Source organism: Balaenoptera acutorostrata, chromosome 16 (assembly GCF_949987535.1).
Source record: "Balaenoptera acutorostrata chromosome 16, mBalAcu1.1, whole genome shotgun sequence".
NCBI classification, from domain to species: Eukaryota; Metazoa; Chordata; class Mammalia; order Artiodactyla; family Balaenopteridae; genus Balaenoptera; species Balaenoptera acutorostrata.
In genome coordinates, this window is record NC_080079.1 from 36,129,906 (window position 1) to 36,151,630 (window position 21,725).

General features: G+C 39.8%; 1 protein-coding gene across 2 annotated transcripts in view; it reads right to left on the reverse strand.

Moving 5' to 3' along the window:
- Window positions 1-15,563, reverse strand: part of HECTD2 (HECT domain E3 ubiquitin protein ligase 2) — a 77,520-nt gene extending 61,957 nt beyond the window's left edge. For both annotated transcript variants that reach the window (XM_057531239.1, XM_057531238.1), the window contains exons 1-2: window positions 15,347-15,563; window positions 2,390-2,519 (exon numbers count right to left, since the gene is read on the reverse strand). In XM_057531239.1, coding sequence (XP_057387222.1) covers window positions 2,390-2,519; window positions 15,347-15,484 — 268 coding nt within the window. In that variant the 5' untranslated portion in view covers window positions 15,485-15,563. The remainder of the gene's footprint in view (window positions 1-2,389; window positions 2,520-15,346) is intronic.
- Between the last annotated feature and the right edge of the window lie 6,162 nt (window positions 15,564-21,725).

Genomic DNA, 21,725 nt, shown 5'->3' on the forward strand with positions numbered 1-21,725 from the left:
AGGGACGTGGATGGACCTAGAGACTGTCATATAGAGTGAAGTAAGTCAGAAAGAGAAAAACAAATATCGTACATTAATGCATATACGTGGAATCTAGAAAAATGGTACAGATGAACTGGTTTGCAAGGCAGAAATAGAGACACAGATGTAGAGAACAAATGTATGGACACCACGGGGGGAAAGTGGGGCAGGGGTGGGGGTGGTGGTGGTGGTGGGATGAATTGGGAAATTGGGGTTGACATATATACACTAATATGTATGAAACAGATAACGAATAAGAACCTGCTATATAAAAAAATAAATAAAATAAAATCTAAAAAAAATTAAAATAAATAAAAGAAGGAAGAAATTATCAAAGGCAAAGGTTGATAAATGAGACAATATAAATACTAACTTGCAAGAGTGTAGAATAGGTCTAGCTATCCTTTGGAGTGTCAACAGAAAATATGTGCAAGAATAATTTATGCCATGTGCAGCTTATGGACACAGCAATTTACCAGGAACAAGGTCCTTAAACATTCTGAGGTTTGTTTTTTTTTGTCCAGGTGTAAGGGACATTTAAACTTTTGCAGATTTGTTTTGTCTCATTACAGGGCAAAGGGCACTTAAAATTATGCAAGTAGTATATGTTCCCTGTGATAAAACAATATAGAGTTGTATAAAAAAATAGAGCATGTTAATAATATCCACCCAATCCTACTTTCCTGAGGAAACCATTAACAGGTTGGTGGGCATCCTTCCATACTTCTTTATTCTGCTCAAAGAAGTATAAAAGGTTTCCCCACACTTAAAAAAATTGGAGTCATATTCTACCTATTACTGTGTAACTTGCATTTTTCATTTTACAATGTATTATAAGTATTTCTCCTAGAAAATTTATATACTTGTCACATTTCTCTTAATAAAAGTATGGTATTTACAATATGGATTACCATAATTTAGTCAACCAGTTTATTTAGATTGCTTCAAATACCACTATTATAAACAATGTACATTCTTTCCATAGGTCTTTCAACATACGTTATTTCCTTAGAATAAATTCCTAGAAATGTAACACTGGGTCAGCGAGTATATGAACATTTAAAAAATTGAATGTATGTCAAATAATTTGCTCTCCAGAAAAGTTGTATCAATTTCCAAGCCCTCTACTCATAAAAGTGCCAATTTTCACACTCCCTAGACAACCCCACAGATACACATGCCTTCATTCTCTGCCACTGAGTAGGGAAATGTTAACTCCTTGTTTTAATCTGTACTTCCTTTAATACTAGTGAGACTGAGCATCCTTTCACATGTATTAATTATTCATATTTCCTTTTTTGATCGGTCTGTTCATACTCTTTGTCTTTTTTTCCTAATGAAATGTTCATTTTACTGATTTATTAATGACCTCTGATTCAAGGATTTGTTTTCACTGACTATGACATCTTACTTTAACTTTGTTTATGACCTTCTAAAATTCCTATAGAAGTTTTAAATTTTCTTATGTCTTCAAACTTTTCAATTTTTTTTGTTTTATGGCTGTTCACATTGTTATCATTCCAAGAATTTTATTATAAAAACAATTTCCTGTGTTTTCTTCTGGTACTTTTGTAGTTTTTAAAAATCTAAAGTTACCATTTTCAAAAAGTTGGCTAGTTGGCCTAATTCCATCTTTTGAATAATTTAATATCATTTATATACAATATGTTTTACTGATCCATCTCCATGTATTTGGCTATCTTGGTGGTAGTCCTATCATTGGTACAGCTTTATGATATATAGTAATAAGAAGGAATGGGTTCCCTCATTATTTTTTCTTGCATCCTCTCATTTATTCTTATAAATCAAATAGAGCATCATTTTCTTAAGTTTCCCCCCAAAAAACTGTTGAAAAATTCATTAAATGTTAGAGAGTAAATTGGGTGTATCTGACATCTCTATGATATTTAAGTTTTTCCATTCAAACCACCTTTTAGTCTTTTGATAAAGTTTCATAGTTTTTCTTCGTATAGGTTTTGCTCACTTTCTCCTTGGTTTATTTCTAAATATTTCATATATTTTCCATCAACTCTTCTGATTGATTACTGCTCAAATAAAGGAAATCTACTGAATTTTTGTATGTTTATATTGTGTCAGGCTCCCTAATCAAACTTTCTTATTCATGAGCTTTGTATGTCATTCTCTTACTCTAGGTAACAATTACTTAAAAATAATGATTTTGCTCCTTTCTGTAAATATTTATAGCTTATTTTTTATTGTATTAACTAACTAGACCTAGTAGAACAACACTGAATAATTAAAATCTACTTTTTAATAGTTCAATAATATACTTGCGCCAAGATACACATACTACATATACTTTAAATAATTGTAACTACATTAATTTTTAAAATTAAAAATTTTTTACCATTCTTGATGTTAGGGAAAACAAGATGTGTAGGTGAACTTCTGTTTTCAGCGGCTTCTTTCTTCTGGTTAACAGTTGAAATAAAACTGCTGAAAGTAGAAATCTGGCCTTTGGATCCCCTGTCCAAACCCTAAAAACAGAAAAGTTAACATTGCAGCATAATTCCTAGTCACTCTATTTAAATTATTTTACTGCAAAAATGTTTAAATAAACATTTAAAATAGAGATTTTAATCTGATGATAGATGCACGATAGATAGATGGATAAAACCTGTATATATTATTCACTTACCTTTTCCAGGACCAAATTGTTTTAAGTATAAAAGGAAAACAGTCATGCCATCTAACCGCTTACAGGCTGATAAAGTTTGGAAATGGGGATAATAACAGTACCTTCCTCACAGGGTTATTGTGAGGTTTAACTGAGATAATGCGTGTAAAACAATGAGCAGAGTTCCTTGTCCACAGTACATGTTCCATTCATGTTAACTGCTATTTTAACTCGGTATTTAGGTAACACTGTTTTTGTGACCTCCACAAATATTTTTTCAGTAGTTAACATGCATATGATACTTCACAGGTTGATTCATTAAAGGTTTTCTTGTCTTGATGCAACTCCAAAAGCTCAGGTCAAAAGATAAACTTTTTAGAGTTCATTTATTTCTCTAAACACGAGATTGGACTTTGGGTGTAAGGGGACTTAAGAAAAATATGGCTAGGCACTTAAGTGCACATAACAGAGCAATCTTCCTATAGCATAGAATCTATCCATTAACATACTTTCCACAAAATAATAACTATAAAATTCATAATATATAATTAATCTGCACTTTATAATTATAAATAAAATCACATTAATACTCAGCTATAAAGCTACCTCAGGGCTTATTCTCAGCTCTCGGCCCTTTCCAACTTACACTATATTCCAGCTTCCAGATGCTTAATTGAATATAGTAGTTAACTTCTTCCCTAACATTCACTTCTTTACACTAAAGGTACGTAATTTCTTTGCTTTCAGAGTAGAGAGTTTTTCATTTCCTCCTTCCTCATTACCCAGACTGATTTCCACTTAGCTTTTTAGAATCAACTCAGATGCCATGTTGCAAAAACATTTACACTCTCCAAATATTCACTCTCCCACATCGCCCACTCTCTCACAGCTAAGTGGAGCCATCTGATTAATTCTAATAGGCCAGAAGCGGAAGTGATGTCTGCCATTTGTGGACCAGAAAGTACTAATGCATTTAAGGCTGGTGGGCCAATCTCCAGTTCCTCTCTCTTTTCTTCCACTGTAATAATCCCAGAGGCTACAAGCTGAGATGCTAGAGCATTCGTTGGCTTGGGTCCCCGAATCACTATGTGGAGCAGAGACACTGCTGACCAACATTAGATTATACCATCAGCAATAAATGCACCTTTACGATTTTCAAACACTGAAACTTGGGACTACCTTGTAAATGCAGCCTAACCCATTCTATCATAACTTCTCTGCAAAGCTTTTTCTGGTGGTCACCATTTCCACAAAAATCAATCACTCTTATTTATACTTGTGATTTACTTAAATTATTCCACTGAAATTATAATTGGTCTCATACTGGTCCTTCATGCTGGACTAGAAATTCCTTATTCATCACAGAGCTCGATGTCCAGGGAATCCTGTGCATAGATCCTACACTTCAGAGTAAATTTATTGTTTTTCTTTTTAAGAGATTAGTATAGAAAAATAACCCAGAAAAAAAATTCAGATACTATACACATAGAATTTAAAAGTTTCTGGACTTAAGAGACTTTTAGAAATTAGTTATTTAACTCCTTTATTTCATAGATGAGGAAAATGGATTGAGACTCACCTAAAGTCATTCAGCTAACAAAGCAACAGAGATGTGAGGGGCACTAAATGAGAACTTGAGGAATGCTTCCATAAGGAAAGTACATATGCGATTTTGTGTGTGTGACATCTTTGGCTGCTCAAAGAATTTGGGTTTTTTTGTTTGTTTGTTTGTTTGCTTTATTTGTTTTTGCTTGCTTCTTGGCTAGATTTAGGCTCAGTAAAGTCTGAATCAATATTTCTGTGTTAGGATTAGGCTACATGATCCAGCCTAAAACAAGTTAAACATATTGCCCAACTGAAATAAAGTCATCTTCTAACAGATGTAGGATATGAATCTGAAGTTTCAGAATCACAGACAACGTCATCTAGGGTCTTGTACAGAACATATGACACGCTGAGTGTTCCACAAATGGTTACTCCTATGATAATAACACACTAAAACAAGTCATGTATTGAGTACTAGGTATATGCCTACTATTATATTAGGTGCTTTAATACAACATTCCTATGAGTTGCATATTTACACTTCATTTTACAAATGAGGAAACTGAAGTACCATGCCAAAGTTCACAGAGCTGGGAAGTGGGAATTCAAACTCTAGTCTGAATAACCTTAATATCTGTATTCTTAAACCACTATAGCTCAGAGTTTCTCACTACAGTAGCTATCACTTATTAAGGATTTATCATGCGATAGGAAGTATGTTACATATATCAGCCTGTTTTCACAACTCTTGTGGTTGATGTTATCTTCTCTACTTTTATAGATATATGCTGAATGAAATATAATAGCTTTAGGAGCAACTCACCTAACCAGAGGAAATTAACATAAGCAGAAAAACTAACTGTACTTTAGGAAAATCTTTGATATTCTAGCAATCTGGGAAAGACTCAATATTTTATTTTATTTTTCTCCCCCTTCCTCTACCCCTTCTTAACAAAAGGAGATCTCAAAGAACATTGCTTTGTTCACTTGTGGACTCTTCAAATAATTTTTAAAAAACCCCACAAGTAACTGATTCAATCAATAAAGCCATTTAACAACTATCAGTTCTAATCCCTAACAGATTTATAATGTAGATTCCCAAGGAGGACAGAGAAAATTGGAGAAAGAGATTAATAAAATAGTGATATGCAATACTTTTCTATAAAAGTCTTTGTAAATTACATAATTTGCATAATCTTGGTAAATTAAAAGAATATGCTCAAGTTCACAGAACTAGCTAATTAGAAAAATAAAATTAAAATAACCTATACATTTGAAAAAGTATATCATTCCTTGCTATAACTGCCCCCTGCAGTGGAAGCCGTGGAGTCCTAACCAATACACGCCAGGGAAGTCCCTAAACCAATCTTTGATAAAAGAATAATTGCTGGCTCTGTTCCATCATGAAACACTTTTTCAAGTCATAATATCTCACTATATTAGAGTCTCTGAAGTAAAATTTTTTTAACTGTTTACAAAATTCATTATTTTGTAATGTTTACAAAATTCATTATTCACAACATATTTTAAACTACTAGCTTTGCAAACAGCTGGAAATGCTAGCATTTTAAATCATATCAAGTAAAAATTAATGTTGCATTCTAGCTATTAGGTAAGTGAGACTGGCAGAAGTTTTATTTACTATAGAGACAACACACACAAATGCATAGGTAGATGGATTCTACATAGAGCTCTTTGGTTTAGTCGGCTGTGCAAAGTTGTCATAGGGGATACAGTCACCAGGATATGTTAAATTATGTTCAGTATCTTCTATTTGAGAAGAGATGTACATAATGTTATTTCAGAACATGTTCCATACAATAAATGACTGGGTATTCTAAAATGTCCAACAACGCTTGGCTAGTTGGAAAATTCACTTATGTAGAATATCTGTCATCAGTAATACCAAATAAAAAGCATTAATGGTAATAATACAAAGGAAATTCTACACACAATAGCATAGTGGTTCTCAAACTTTCTAGTTTCAGGACCTCTCTGCATTTAAAAAAATTATTGTTATGTATGTACAATTCCTTTTAAAATAGCAATAAACCCATTTATGGACAACTATTTTCCCAAACAAAAATCAGTGAGAAGGGTGGCATGGTTTACATTTTGCAAATCTATTTTTATATCTGTTTCTGCATTCAATCTGTTACAATATCATGTGTCACACAGAAAACTACACCATACACTCTAGAGAATGAGAGAGAACAAGACAACACAAATAACATCCCAGTATCGTTACAAAGGTAGTTTTGACCTCATGGACATCTAAAAGGATGTTGAGGACCACATGTTGAGGACTGCTGCAGTAGGAATAAACAGTAATTAGAACGAAGAATGAATCTAAGAAATCTTGGGAGAACAAGAAGACAACATTTAAATCTGCACTAATATAACCATTTGCTACTGAGCACTTGAAATGTGCTAGTAAGTGTAAAATACACAGTGTTCAAAGACTTAGTACGAAGAAGAGAGAAAATATCTCATTAAGCGTCTATATTGATTAAATGTTGAAATGGTAAGTTTCTTGATATACTGTATTAAATAAAGTACATTATTAAAATTTATTTTACGTCTTTATTTTTATTCTTTTTAATGTGGCTATTAGAAAACTTTAAATTACGTATGTGGTTCACATTCTATTTCTACTGGACAGAGCTGATATAGATGAAAGCATACTTTCCTAAACTGGATCCAATCCAACATACAATCTTAGTAATTAGGACAGAATTATTATTCTGATTCATCATTTCCCTGCATCATTCTGGAAGAAAAGATTTGCTGGACAGGTAGCAAATTTAAATACGGTATAAAATATAGATGAAGAATCAAAGATATCTGAAGTAATAAAAACTGAGTTTCTTGCTTTGGTCATTTCAGATATGTATATAGGGACAATGGCAATCTGTACACTTTGGTCACCCCTCAATGAAATTTATTTTTCAAACCCAAAGATGAATAGTTCGGCAATACATTAAGTGCTCTTAATATAAAGCAGGGATCCTTCAGTCTCAATGAGTCCAGGGAATACCTATGATGCATAGAAAAACTACAAAAGACTTGAGTGGCTTCCTGAGATACTGAGCAAGTGTTACTATGTCAAAAGATTGGTGAACAAATGTACATTTATATATTTTAAGTTAAAATAAAAAGCACTGAATATACTTTGCTTTACCAACTTTTGAAATAAACTGACCTAAACTACCAGTTAGGGCCACACCAGATGAGAGGCCTTAACTGTATTTAGAGTCTACAAAGGAGACTATTTTAGGCCCTGTTCCTGGGTAAAGATATTTTGTTCTTCTTTTTTGTATGTTTTTTCACAGTTCCTTATTAGGATACTAGGTTATAAAATCAGTGCTCTATATCCTTCTACTAAGATGTGAAAAGTTGGCTACTTTCAAGGTGTGAACAATCTCCCTCCCGAACTAAATAGCACCAGCCCAAGTGAAATTGCTTTCTTTAAGTGATATAAACCACATCTTTCAAAGGAGACTAGGAAGGATGTGGATTCTGAAACAAAATTTTAACACTCAAAAAAAAATCACAATGCGATTGACCTTATAGATAACTGAAAACTAACTCTACTTAATACAAAAGAAATGTTAGTCCTGATGCTCAGAAATTTCAGTGTTTGCTTATCAGAAAGGCAAAGTGGCTTGGGAGATTTTATTCACTTAGTTGACAAGATGGGAAAAAAAGAAATTGCATCAGCAGATTACCATTACAGGATAAAATACTACTTTTAAAACGTGTGATTTGAGGTAGTCACAATTCTCAACCAATTTACTGTTCTTTAATAAAAACGTCTGGATCAAAACCAAGTTAAGGGCTTCCCTGGTGGCGCAGTGGTTGAGAATCTGCCTGCCAATGCAGGGCACACGGGTTCGAGCCCTGATCTGGGAAGATCCCACATTCCACGGAGCAACTAAACCCGTGCGCCACAACTACTGAGCCTGCGAGTCTGGAGCCTGTGCTCCGCAACAAGAGAGGCCGCGATAGTGAGAGGCCCACGCACCGCGATGAAGAGTGGCCCCCGCTCGCCGCAACTAGAGAAAGCCCTCGCACAGAAACGAAGACCCAACACAGCCATAAATAAATTAAAAAAAAAAAAAAAAACCAAGTTAATTCGAAACACAGCTTTCTTTAATGACTAGGTTCAAACTTCACAATGACTTTTGAATTAAGCTGAATTAGTAAAATTTTAATAATTTCTATTTTTAAAAGGCACAGACATTTATTATAATTATTCCCTGCAAAATGTTTTTTGACTGCTTACTAAACTGTCACCAAGTTATAAATATCAACTTAAGAACAACTAGTTATTCATATAAGGCTTAGCAGTCTAACATTTTTAGAGTGTAAGAAGGGATCCTTATCACAGGAGAAAAAGTAGAAAAATCCAAACTTTCCAGAGCTTTCTCAGCTCCACCTACTTCTTCACTCATCTTCTATTGATCTTTCGCTACTCTCTCTTCCTCAATTCAAGTAAATATAAGCAAGTTAATTTCCAAACACTATGCCAAAATAAGCTGCTACACTGGAACAGTGAGCAGTACCCCTTTCTGAAGCCATTACTTTTCCCTTTCAGAAAAATTCATATGTACCATACCCCAGCCCCGAAGAGTTCAGAGAGCACGTGACATCCCTTAATTCAGAGAGTGCTCGTGTGTGTGGGGCGGGGGGAAGGGGGGTGGTGCAGGAAGAGGAGGGAGTCAGGTTGATAAAGGTAGTATCTGTAGAGCTTGAGGCTTGATATAGAAGGTTGTAAAGCAGTTCCCTAGTGGCCTAGAGGTTAGGATTCGGGGCTTTCACTGCTGTGCCCGGGTCCGACCCCTAGTCAGGGAACCAAGATCCCGCAAGATGCGTGCAAGTCGCAGCCAAAAAAAAAAAAAAGAAAGCTTGTAAAGGAAAGTACTGAAGCCATAGGACAGGATGGGAAAGGGCTGGCTGGCTTACGTGAATGCTTACTTTGTCAAGGCTCTTTCTTAAATACTTTATGTGTATTAACTAATTTAGTCTTCTTATCTACCCTGTGAGGTAAGTTCTGTTACTGTTTTCCCCATTTTATAGAAAGGGAGCTACAAATAGCAAGGCAGTATCATACTGGACACTTCTAGAGGTTCTCTGGTTCATAACTTACGTTTTTTTAAAATAAATAAATAAATTTATTTATTTATTTTTGGCTGTGTTGGGTCTTCGTTGTTGTGTATGGGCTTCTCATTGCGGTGGCTTCTCTTGTTGAGGAGCACAGGCTCTAGTCACGCGGGCTTCAGTAGTTGTGGCTTGCGGGCTCTAGAGCGCAGGCTCAGTAGTTGTGGCGCACGGGCTTAGCGGCTCCGTGGCATGTGGGATCTTCCCAGACCAGGGCTCGAACCCGTGTCCCCTGCAGTGGCAGGCGGATTCTTTTTTTTAAAAAATTAATTAATTAATTAATTAATTTATTTATTTATTTATTTTTGGCTGTGTTGGGTCTTCGTTTCTGTGCGAGGGCTTTCTCTAGTTGCGGCGAGCGGGGGCCACTCTTCATCGCGGTGCGCGGGCCTCTCACTGTCGCGGCCTCTCTTGTTGCGGAGCACAGGCTCCAGATGCGCAGGCTCAGTAGCTGTGGCTCACGGGCCTGGTTGCTCCGCGGCCTGTGGGATCTTCTCAGACCAGGGCTCGAACCCGTGTCCCCTGCATTGGCAGGCAGATTCTCAACCACTGAGCCACCAGGGAAGCCCCTGGTTTGTAATTTATAATGACCATTTTTCTTCAACTGTAAATATAGTCAAATTATTCATGTCCTAACATCCTGAGTTAATTTTGAATGGGAGGATAAGTAGGCAACTACAATATGGCTTTGCAATTAAAAAAAAAAGTTGGCAGACGACTTTACAACCCACTCAAAATTAGACACACCTTGGTTATGTATTTATGTAGCGACAGCCCTCCCTTTGTGTGTCTTATGACTCTCTGATCACTCTTCTTTAATGAGATTGCTTTATTTTACATAGAATTTAACGATACGTTCATACCATAATTAAAACTGATATTATCAGATATTCTAGAATACATATTTCTCTCCCGTAACAGTTCTATCTCTAGTAACAAAGTTTTGAACAAATTTGTCAGTGGACCACATCCTTTTTTCTAAACTAGGAAATACTGCTATAGGTACGGGTTCTTTGAACCACATGGTCCCTGACCACAGATACAGAGTACATGGAATAAGGCAAAGAGCATGGCATTTTTTTGAGCAAGAAAAGTCTCAACTGAAACCGAGCTCCGCCCCTTACTAGCCATTTTACCCTCTGGCAAGGTATACTACACATAACCTGACTCTCAGATTCCTGTCTGTTAAGTGGGAACAATATCTTCCTCATGGTCACAGCAGTTAGGTGATTGGCTTTGGTTGCACTAACTGACTAGATGAAAGATACATGGAAAATGCCTGGCACAGAGTAGGTACTGAAGTAAATAGTGGCAATTACTTGTATTATTTATATGTATTACACATATGCATAAATGATGCATTTTTGTAATATCTGTGGTTTATTAAATTGCTTAAGACACTTTTACCACCATAGCCTTCATTCTTTCCCATCTCATCTCGTTTAAAAAGGGTACAAAATTTTCCAAAAATAAGTTTGTTCCAAACACCTAGATGGGCAAGTTTTATCGAAGTTCACACATACACGTTTATTTGGAATGCTGTTGGCTGGATTGCCTTTTTACGTAAATGTTTTTCTCTGAGAGAACTTATCTGCAAACTTTAGAATCCTTTTTCTTTATTAATCTTCCTTCTCTTTCATCCCTGTTATCTAGGTTCCACTAGATTCCACTTCGTGTGGATTCTTCCATCCCTTATACCTTATCACATGGCCACAACTCTAGCGGATGCCCCATCATCTCCAGTATGAACTGCAGAGCTCCTTCCTTGCCCTCTTTCTCCTTCCTCCTCCAGTCTAACTACCTCTAATTACTACCACTAATTTCATTATGTTGTTCCTCTATTTAAGAAACTCCAATGGTTTCCTGCTAAGAACAGGAAAAAAAAAGTCCCAACTTCCCCACCTGCTGATTTGGTCCAGCCCCCATGCAATCTCACTTACCTCCCACAAGTTGCCAGCATGCTCCCATTGGGCTTACTTTATTACTCCCTAATTCTTCCCTTTAAGCCTCGTTCACATTGTTTTCCCCACTGGATTACTTTTCCCACTTGCTTTTGCCCATCCAAATCCTATCATCCTTCAATGGCCAGCCAACCTAAATAATTACCTTTAAGGCCTTTCTTCGCAGTGCTGCACACACTGATTTCCTTTCTCTGATCTCCTATAGAGCAAATTGTTTCCATGGCACATGGCGGCTTTTACACATTGCTTTGCTTTGCTGTGTTTTCATGTGTCAGCCCTGCCTACCCTGAGGCAGGAATCTTTTTATTTTTTTTTAAACTTTGTGTTTTCTGTAGCATCTAGCCCAAAGCTCAACATAATAGATGTTCAATATCTGGTAGTTACATTTTGGCCCAGAGGTTCCAGCAAGCCCATTTACACACTCCTGACACAACATGTACAAACTTCTCACTCTTGTTATCCACTTCTTACCAAATCCTCTCCACATACCTTAAGCCTTGCTCTCACCCTCCCCCTGCTTGACAAGTCTCCTGACCTTCATTGTGGGCAAACTTCCCTTGACCATCCTAAAATGATGTCCTCCGTTTCCTTTCACCTCTCTGACCTAAGTAAAGTCTAGCTCTTTCTTGAACCCTATGCCATGGAGGAGCTCCCTTTCTCTTCTCACCTGATTTAAATGATGAAGTAGACAAACTTATCCTCACTTATCACTATTATCTGCTCCTCCTTTGACCCTTTTCTTCTTCCCCATTCACCAATTTTTTCTAACTTCTGTATTACAGCAGCAACTAATTAATAATATTCTTCTCCACTCTAATCTGTCAACTTCAGTAAATATTCACATCGTTAGCCCTTCATATTCCTTATTCCCCTTAGCTCTGTAAGCCTATATCACCTCTCCACAGCAGCAAGGCCAAACCCCGAACGCTGACAGGCCTCTGAGGGCTCTATCTTGCACCTGTGAGCATCTCTAACTAGAAGCACCTTTACTGCCATTTCTTTCAATTCCCCACTACATCTGATTTCTGCTGTGCCTCATTCACTTAATCCATACCTTTCACTACTCCATTTCAAATGCTGCTCTATTAACTAAGCATACTTGGGGCAGTGTACTTAAAATACAGACTCCAAGGAGCTTTTAATTCACTACACAGAGCGTCAATTTTCAATCTTAGCTACACCTGAGAATTAAAAAAATAAAAGATGCCTGAGCTCCACTCCCAGAAATTGATTTAACTGGCCTGCATTTGGGCCTGGGCAATGATGGCAGGTTTGAGACCACCGTGTTAGGCACTTACTGGCTAGAATGGACTTCCTGCACACTTAGGCGGTCTTAGGATCGATTAATCATGTTAGGCCTGTTCTTTCCTGCACCCTCAATCCCACCCCTGCACCTTTAAAAAAATTTTTGGGATACAATCCCAACTCTTTAAGCTTAATTAGGGTCATCATAACCTGACCTACTTATTTCAGGGAACCGTCACTCTATTTCCAAACTCTCACAGAAATGTGATACAATGATTTTTGGAAAAAGCTAGTACCGGAGGGCTACAGTAATTGAGTCATAAACTCAATCTACATAGGCAGAGCTGTTAACCTGGGGCGAAAAGGAAAAATCACTAAAATGGTTCAAAGAGATAAGTTATTGATAGCAATCAGGTTCCTAAGCAAACCTCCAGAAGCTCTATTTGATCCACATGGAGGCTGGAAAACAACCAAGCAGGCCACAAGCTGTCTTTCCCTGCCCCCCACACCAAGGCATTCCCCACCTACAGATGAATTCGGACATTGTACCAGCTCCCTGGTTTTCTCGCCCTCTGGAGGACCAAGCACAGATTTTCTTGACTAAGGCTTTACATTGCTATAGCTCAGAATTCCAGCTCTAGAAATCTCTCTTTGACAAACACACACCACGTATCATCATCGATAAGTTGCTCATCTTTCCCTTGCTCTCCTAACTCTTGCTGCAAAACCTAAGTCCTTTTCTCTCCTGATGCGACTCAGAACATCAGTGCTAATGATAAACCTCTGTCATTTCTAAGAGGCTTAAATTTTGAATGTCACTTAAAAAAACAAAAAAACAGTGCTACCAACCCTGCTTGTAAGGCACCAGAAACTGCCTTCAGAAATCTCGTGTTTCTATTCATTCGTGTCCTCTTCTGATTTAACCTATGTCTTTTCAAGGTTTTATTCAAGATCTTAAAAAACTTCTTGAACTCTATTCTTCTGTTTGTCTAGTAGTACAAGTCCATATTCCTTTATTACACTTCCAAAATCCTCTAAGCTCTTAAAACTGAAAGAGCTTATTTGGTAATAAAACATGTACCTGATCTGAACTCTCTGACAATCCAACCTGAGCTGAACTGACAGGAAGCTACTGATAGACCTTACCTCATTTGGTGTGAACAACGCATACATTTCACTGCAGAGCTGTTAATATGCTTGATTATGGGGAACTGGCCAGGACCCCACTGTGGATGTTATACATGATATATGTACTGAATTACCTTTCTAAAATCCGAAGAACTCTGAATTTCAAAGCCCCAAGGTTTCAGATAACAGTCTGTAGACCTGTATCCATCCACACTGTATCAATTTCTCCAAGTTTTTATTTCAAGCCTTCAATTTTTCAATTACACAGAAATAAATAAGTTTGGGGGAGCGTGCTTACTTGAGGACCTAAACCCATTCACATAACTGTTCCTATAAGCATGTATGCATTCACTGTTTTAAACTGACTTAGAAATGAACTGTTGAAACACTGCCTATTTGCCAGTTAAGAACTTCCCAGATAGGCTCTGAAAGCCCAGGAAACCAACAGCAAGAACTGGGTCTACAAGCAGTTGGGTGACAAATTCCTTCAAAGCATTTCCCAAGGTAATTTCTACCCGCAACTCCAACTTATCAATCAACTGTAGTAATTTTTTAAAGTGTCATTTTATCACTGCCTACACTCTGCTGTGCTCATTTAACGTAAAGAGCTTGTTCTAACAATTTCCAGTTCACAGTCCTTAGACATTTTCGAAAAACCTACCAAATCAAAACATTATTCCTATGATACTTTAGAGTGAGCTATTTTAGTAAGTTCTTAGTCATTTAAGAGGGAGGTTTTAAGAAATGAATTGCAAGCAGGAATAAACAAAATGTACCATGGTCTCTAAACTTTTACTATTTTGTCACGCACGGCTGCATGACAAGTCATGCGCTTTAAATGTACTAAAGTTTCAATAAGTATTTAAATATGATGTCAAATAAAAATCTCAAAAATCAGAGGTTAATTTTGTGTGTGTGCTCCAAAGTAAACAGTCAAAACCACCAGTAGAAACAGGGAAGGGAGGCTGTCCCATTACATCATCTGGCAATATGTAGTTTGAAGCCTGAGAGCGCTCTCCAAATAATCCTTAAAAAAATCCATCTGGGAAATCATCCCCGTGAAGCTTAGATCACTTGAGTTTAAATAAAAGGTTAAAAAAGCTTCCCCACCTTACGTCACACGCCTGTATCATATGAAAAATAAAACCACCATCGAGGCTGACAGCAACGGAAAGGTCACAATTAGGGTGGAAACTCGCCGCAGAGCCTGTTCAATCTAAAGGGGGAACGGAAAGAAAACCGAGGAAAAGGGGGAAATATTCGCTCTCCCAAGACAGGCAGATAGCTCAGCGGAAAACCCACTCCCGCCTGCCTGACACCTTATCCTTATCCAATAGATGATGCCGACTCCAAGATGCTGGTCATTTCCGCAGAGAAAGTGGGAACCCCCCAAGCCAGAAAATAACCGAAAACAGCCAGCGTATCCGGCCACCCCGACATTTCCCGAGGGTGGAAGGTGCAGATAGCGCAGTGATCACGGCTGCCCACGAGGCACAACTCTTTGATTTCGGCCCGAGAAAGGGGAGCCTGAGCGCTTCTCCCCGGGCGGGTCCGGGGCTCCCCGGAGGATACGCGGGTCTCCGGGCGCCCCTCTCCCCCCGTCCCGACCTGCCGTCGGGGCGCCCCGCGGCCCCCGCCCGGCACCTACCGCAGTCGCACCGGCGCCAGCCGACACGATGGGCGGCAGCTTCTCGCGCTCCGGTTCCTTCCCTTTCTTCTCCTCGGGCGCAGTCGCCGCCACCGCCGGCGGCGCGGCGGGCGAGGGCACCCGATCCACCTCACTCATGTCAGGCTGAGCAGCGGGAGCGCTAGGCGGCGGCGGCAGCGGCGGCGGCGGCGGCCGGGCTGCTGCTGGGGCTGGCGCTGCTGCCGCCGCGGCCGCGAGAGGGCTCTGCGCCGCCGCGTCCAACCTCAGCCGCCGCTCCGCCCCCGCCCGCGCCCGCGCCCGCGCCCGCGCCCGCGCCCGTGCCGCGGACCCGCTCCGCGCGCGCGCCCGGATGCCCCGCCCCCGCCCCCGCTCGCTCCACCCGCCAGCCGCTCCCGACAGCTGCTCGCCTCAATCGCCCCCGCCCCGCCTCCTGCTGGGCTCGCGGGTCGCGCGTCCGGGACGCTGGCCGCGGCCGCCCTCGCTAACCCCTGGGGCCAGGAGAGGAGGCGCCGCCGCCGCCGCTGCGCCGCCATGTTGTTTGCGGACTGTCGCCCGAGATGGCAAGGAGGGGGTTCGGACTAGAGGCTCGGGACTTGGGGGGACAAGGCGAGGCCTGCAAAGGGTCGCGCAGGGATAGAGCGTGCCCGAGTGGCGCCTGCGGGGCGGGGCGAGCGCGGCAGCCTCCTCTGCACGGACGGCCCTGACTTGGGGCGCGTAGACCCGCGGGATCTAGGCTGGTGGCCTTTTCCTCCCCAGCGCCCGCAAAGCCGTCGCCTTGGGGCCGCTGCTTGTCCCTGCCACCCCTGGCCGCCCACCCGCCCGCTTGCCCCAGGAGAGAGGTCTCGAGCCTGCGCATCCTTTTTTAGTCGACCGACCCTTTCTAGATGCCCAGAGATCCCCCACCTACAAAGGAAAAGCCTAGGGTGGGGGGAAGGGAAGTGAGACGTCGTGGGCTCCACCTTCCGCACCGCTGGGTGGGACGGCCAGGCCACACTTTCCATTCCTGTTCCTCTCGTCCCCACTTGGACTGCCAAATCCGCCTCTCCCTTCCCGTCCCCACGCGCCTACATCTCGCTCTCTCCCTGCATCCCTTTGCTGCCTCCGATCCCTTCCTTTTATGAGTTACAGATGGACAGACCCAAGCTCTGCCGCATAGTCCTTAATGTCATCATTAATATGGGAACGAACTTTAAAACCGAGGAGGAAAGCTTTTAATCATGATACTAAACCACCCCCAGCCCCGCCTCCATCCCCACCCCCACGATGAAGCCACATAGACATTTCCTTTCCTTTCCGCCCCTCCTTTTGCTTGTCTCAGTCTGCTGGAGCTGCGGAGACACCTGCTGATCTAAGGGAAGGGAGAGAGCAAGAATGCGCTGTATCGCCTATTAAAAATAGGGAATTTCTTGACATTCACATCTTCAGATTTTTCGGTTGCGGCTTTGTTATTTTACTTGAGATTGAGTGAATTTTCAGATCAAGGATACCCAGATCCAAATAACCAAAAATATCTCTGAAACATGTTTGCGGCGATGTTTGGGTTATCCATTATTTTACATAATTCAGAGTTATTAGCATAACTAAGTACTAGTTACAGTGCATCGTGAAATGAGGTTGCATGTTTTTCAAGCCCAGACTTTGTAACAAGCAGATCTGAAGCAAACCATGTAATGAATATAATAATTAGTATTCCAGATTACCTTCTAAGTTGTAGATTCTGACGTTCATTTGTAGAAAGGCTTTCTAGTTTTACTGTAGTTGCTGTCATCACCTATTTAAATGTTAGTTAGGAAAAGGTTTGAAGTGCCGTATAGTCGGCAAAAGTATTTCATTGCTAATTAGCCTTGGAGGGAAATGATGTGGACACATTACTTTGAAGCATTCTCCTTTCTATTTTTCTTGAATTCTTTCTCAGGATTTTCTTTCCGTCTTAGACCTCTGAAATACTCATTCTATAGGGAGGAACATACAGTTATTTCCTACTTTTAGCAGGTCAGTGTGCTGATATTTTGATCCAGCAACAACTGAAATGTTATTTTATAAACGGAAGACTTTACAGTTCAAGATAGTCTATACTGTGAAGCTAGGTTAATAGAACAAATAGTAGGGAAAATAGCACAATCAGCCCTCCACACCCACAGGCTCTGCCTCCACCGATCGAAAATATTAGAAAAAAAAAATTCCAGAAGTTCCATAAAGCAAAACTTGAATTTGCCACCAACTAGTTGTATAGCATTTACATTGTATTAGGAATTATAAGTAATCTAGAGATAATTTAAAGTATGTGGGGGGGGGGGGGCTTCCCTGGTGGCACAGTGGTTAAGAATCTGCCTGCCAATGCAGGGGTCACGGGTTCAAGCCCTGGTCCGGGAAGATCCCACATGCCGCGGAGCAGCTAACCCCGGGCGCCACAACTACTGAGCCTGCGTTCTAGAGCCTGCGAGCCACAACTACTGAGACTGTGCGCCAAAACTACTGAAGCCCACGCACCACAACTACTGAAGCCTGCACGCCTAGAGCCTGTGCTCCACAACAAGAGAAGCCACCGCAATGAGAAGCCGATGCACTGCAACGAAGAGTAGCCCCCGCTCGCCGCAACTAGAGGAAAGCCCACATGCAGCAATGAAGACCCAGTGCCGCCAAAAATAAATTTATTAAAAAATAAATGAATAAAGTATGTGGGACCATATGTGTAGGTTATATGCAAAGACTATAACATTTTATAAGGGACTTGAGCATCCTTGGATTTTGGTATCCACAGGGGCCCTGGAAACAATCCCCCTTGGTTGGAGGGACAACTGTATCCTTTTTCCTATTGTTTTCAACTAGATTTAGTAATCTGTGATTAAAATGATTGGATGAGAAACCACGTGAATTACATGCCTTATGCTTTCCCTTTTCATGTGTGAGACTAAATAAAAGTTTGTACATGTCACATTCAATAGAACAAAATGCTTTAATACTGGCAAAACAAGGCAAGTCAGAAATTTTAATTTCTGCTACTGCACCAGAATAGATAATCCACTTCTACACAAGTCCACTGATTAATTCACCTGTGAGTTACATACAAAAAAATGATAATTCATTAATGTTCTCTTTTACTTCCTGTTAAATACCTTGCTCTCAATGCACCACCGCATCCCTTCTTCATCCTGATGGGCTCCAGGATGGAGGCTGGAGAGTGGGAAAGGGGCTGCTGGAAAGCTGCAGAGTGATGGCTCCAGTGGGCTTGAGAAACATACTCCTACCTGCCACCAACATGCTTCTGAAGGCCCAGGTAGGAGTGAGAGGGTTGTGGTGCAAGACATACAGAGAGCTCTGGTCATTCTGTACAGAGGTGTGCAGAAGATGCCTTTCAGCTCTGCCAAGTGTCAGCAAAAAGTGCAACAGTGATGGCATTTAAGTACAAACCCGTTAGCCCAGGAAAACCTGGGAGTGAGGCAGGAGAAACATTTCACCTTCCTAAGTCCAGGAGGAGACTGTGAGCTCATTCATATGCCTATAGGGTATAGGAGTTTGGGGGCAGGGTGGGGAAGCTAGAGATCTGGTTGTTTCCGTGAAAGAAAAGCAAAGACCAAATTACAAGGTAATGAAGGGTATAAATTATAGATAACATTCTACTGTAATTATATACAGTGATACTACAGTGAACGGTAGCAAAGTAAGTTCTGACAGGTTGGTTAAAAGTGGTTTATAAATAACACCCTAATTATATAAGGTAAAGCTATGAATTAGTGAACTTTTTTTTTATACAGCAGGTTCTTATTAGTCATCCATTTTATACACATCAGTGTATACATGTCAATACCAATCGCCCAATTCATCACACCACTCCCCACCCACCCACCCCCCAACGGCTTTCCCCCCTTGGTGTCCATACGTTTGTTCTCTACATCTGTGTCTCATTTTCTACCCTGCAAACCAGTTCATCTGTACCATTTTTCTAGGTTTCACATATATGCGTTAATATACGATACTTGTTTTTCTCTTTCTGACTTACTTCACTCTGTATGACAGTCTCTAGATCCATCCACGTCTCAACAAATGACCCAATTTAATTCCTTTTTATGGCTGAGTAATATTCCATTGTATATATGTACCACAACTTCTTTATCCATTCGTCTGTCGATGGGCATTTAGGTTGCTTCCATGACCTGGCTATTGTAAATACTGCTGCAATGAACATTGGAGTGCATGTGTCTTTTTGAATTATGGGTTTCTCTGGGTATATGCCCAGTAGTGGGATTGCTAGGTCGTATGGTAATTCTATTTTTAGTTTTTTAAGGAACCTCCATACTGTTCTCCATAGTGGCCGTATCAATTTACATTCCCACCAACAGTGCAAGAGGTTTCCCTTTTCTCCACACTCTCCCCACCATTTGTTGTTTGTAGATCTTCTGATGATGCCCATTCTAACTGGTGTGAGGTGATGCCTAATTGTACTTTTGATTTGCATTTCTCTAATAATTAGTGATGTTGAGCACCTTTTCATGTGCTTCTTGGCCATCTGTATGTCTTCTTTGGAGAAGTGTCTATTTAGGTCTTTACCCATTTTTGGATTGGGTTGTTTGTTTTTTTAATGTTGAGCTGTATGAGCTGTTTATATATTTGGAGATTAATCCTTTGTCCGTTGATTCATTTGCAAATATTTTCTCCCATTCTGAGGGTTGTCTTTTCATCTTGTTTATGGTTTCCTTTGCTGTGCAAAAGCTTTGAAGTTTCATTAGGTCTCATTTGTTTATTTTTGGTTTTATTTCCATTACTCTAGGAGGTGGATCAAAAAAGATCTTGCTGTGATTTATGTCAAAGAGTGTTCTTCCTATGTTTTCCTCTAAGAGTTTTATAGTGTCTGGTCTTACATTTAGGTCTCGAATCCATTTTGAGTTTATTTTTGTGTATGGTGTTAGGGAGTGTTCTAATTTCATTCTTTTACATGTAGCTGTCCGGTTTTCCCAGCACCATTTATTGAAGAGGCTGTCTTTTCTCCATTGTATATCCTTGCCTCCTTTGTCATAGATTAGTTGACCATAAGTGCGTGGGTTTATCTCTGGGCTTTCTATCTTGTTCCATTGATCTATATTTCTGATTTTGTGCCAGTACCATATTGTCTTGATTACTGTAGCTTTGTAGTATAGTCCGAAGTCAGGGAGTCTGATTCCTCCAGCTCCGCTTTTTCCGCTCAGGACTGCTTTGGCTATTCGGGGTCTTTTGTGTCTCCATATAAATTTTAAGATTTTTTGTTCTAGTTCTGTAAAAAAATTGCCATTGGTAATTTGGTAGGGATTGCATTGAATCTGTAGATTGCTTTGGGTAGTATAGTCATTTTCACAATATTGATTCTTCCAATCCAAGAACATGGTATATCTTTCCATCTGTTGGTATCATCTTTAATTTCTTTCATCAGTGTCTTATAGTTTTCTGCATACAGGTCTTTTGCCTCCCTAGGTAGGTTTATTCTTAGGTATTTTATTCTTTCTGTTGCAATGGTAAATGGGAGTGTTTCCATAATTTCTCTTTCAGATTTTTCATCATTAGTATATATGAATGCAAGAGATTTCTGTGCATTAATTTTGTATCCTGCAACTTTACCAAATTCATTAATTAGCTCTAGTAGTTTTCTGCTGGCATCTTTAGGATTCTCTATGTATAGTATCATCTCATCTGCAAACAGTGACAGCTTTACTTCTTCTTTTCCAGTGTGTATTCCTTTTATTTCTTTTTCTTCTCTGATTGCCATGGCTAGGACTTCCAAAACTATGTTGAATAATAGTGGTGAGAGTGGACATCCTTGTCTCGTTCCTGATCTTAGAGGAAATGCTTTCAGTTTTTCACCATTGAGAATGGTGTTTCTGTGGGTTTGTCGTATATGGCCTTTATTATGTTGAGGTAGATTCCTTCTATGCCCACTTTCTGGAGAGTTTTTATCATAAATGGGGGTTGAATTTTGTTGAAAGTCTTTTCTGCATCTATTGAGATGATCATATGGTTTTTATTCTTCATTTTGTTAATATGGTGTATCACATTGATTGATTTGCGTATATTGAAGAATCCTTGCATCCCTGGGATAAATCTCACTTGATCGTGGTGTATGATCCTTTTAATGTATTGCTGCATTCTGTTTGCTAGTATTTTGTTGAGGATTTTTGCATCTATATTCATCAGTGATATTGGTCTGTAACTTTTTTTTTGTAGTATCTTTGTCTGGTTTTGGTATCAGGGTGATGGTGGCCTCATAAAACGAGTTTGGGAGTGTTCCTTCGTCCGCAATTTTTTGGAAGAGTTTGAGAAGGATAGGTGTTAGGTCTTCTCTAAATGTTTGATAAAATTCACCTGTGAAGCCATCTGGTCCTGGGCTTTTGTTTGTTGGAAGATTTTTAAA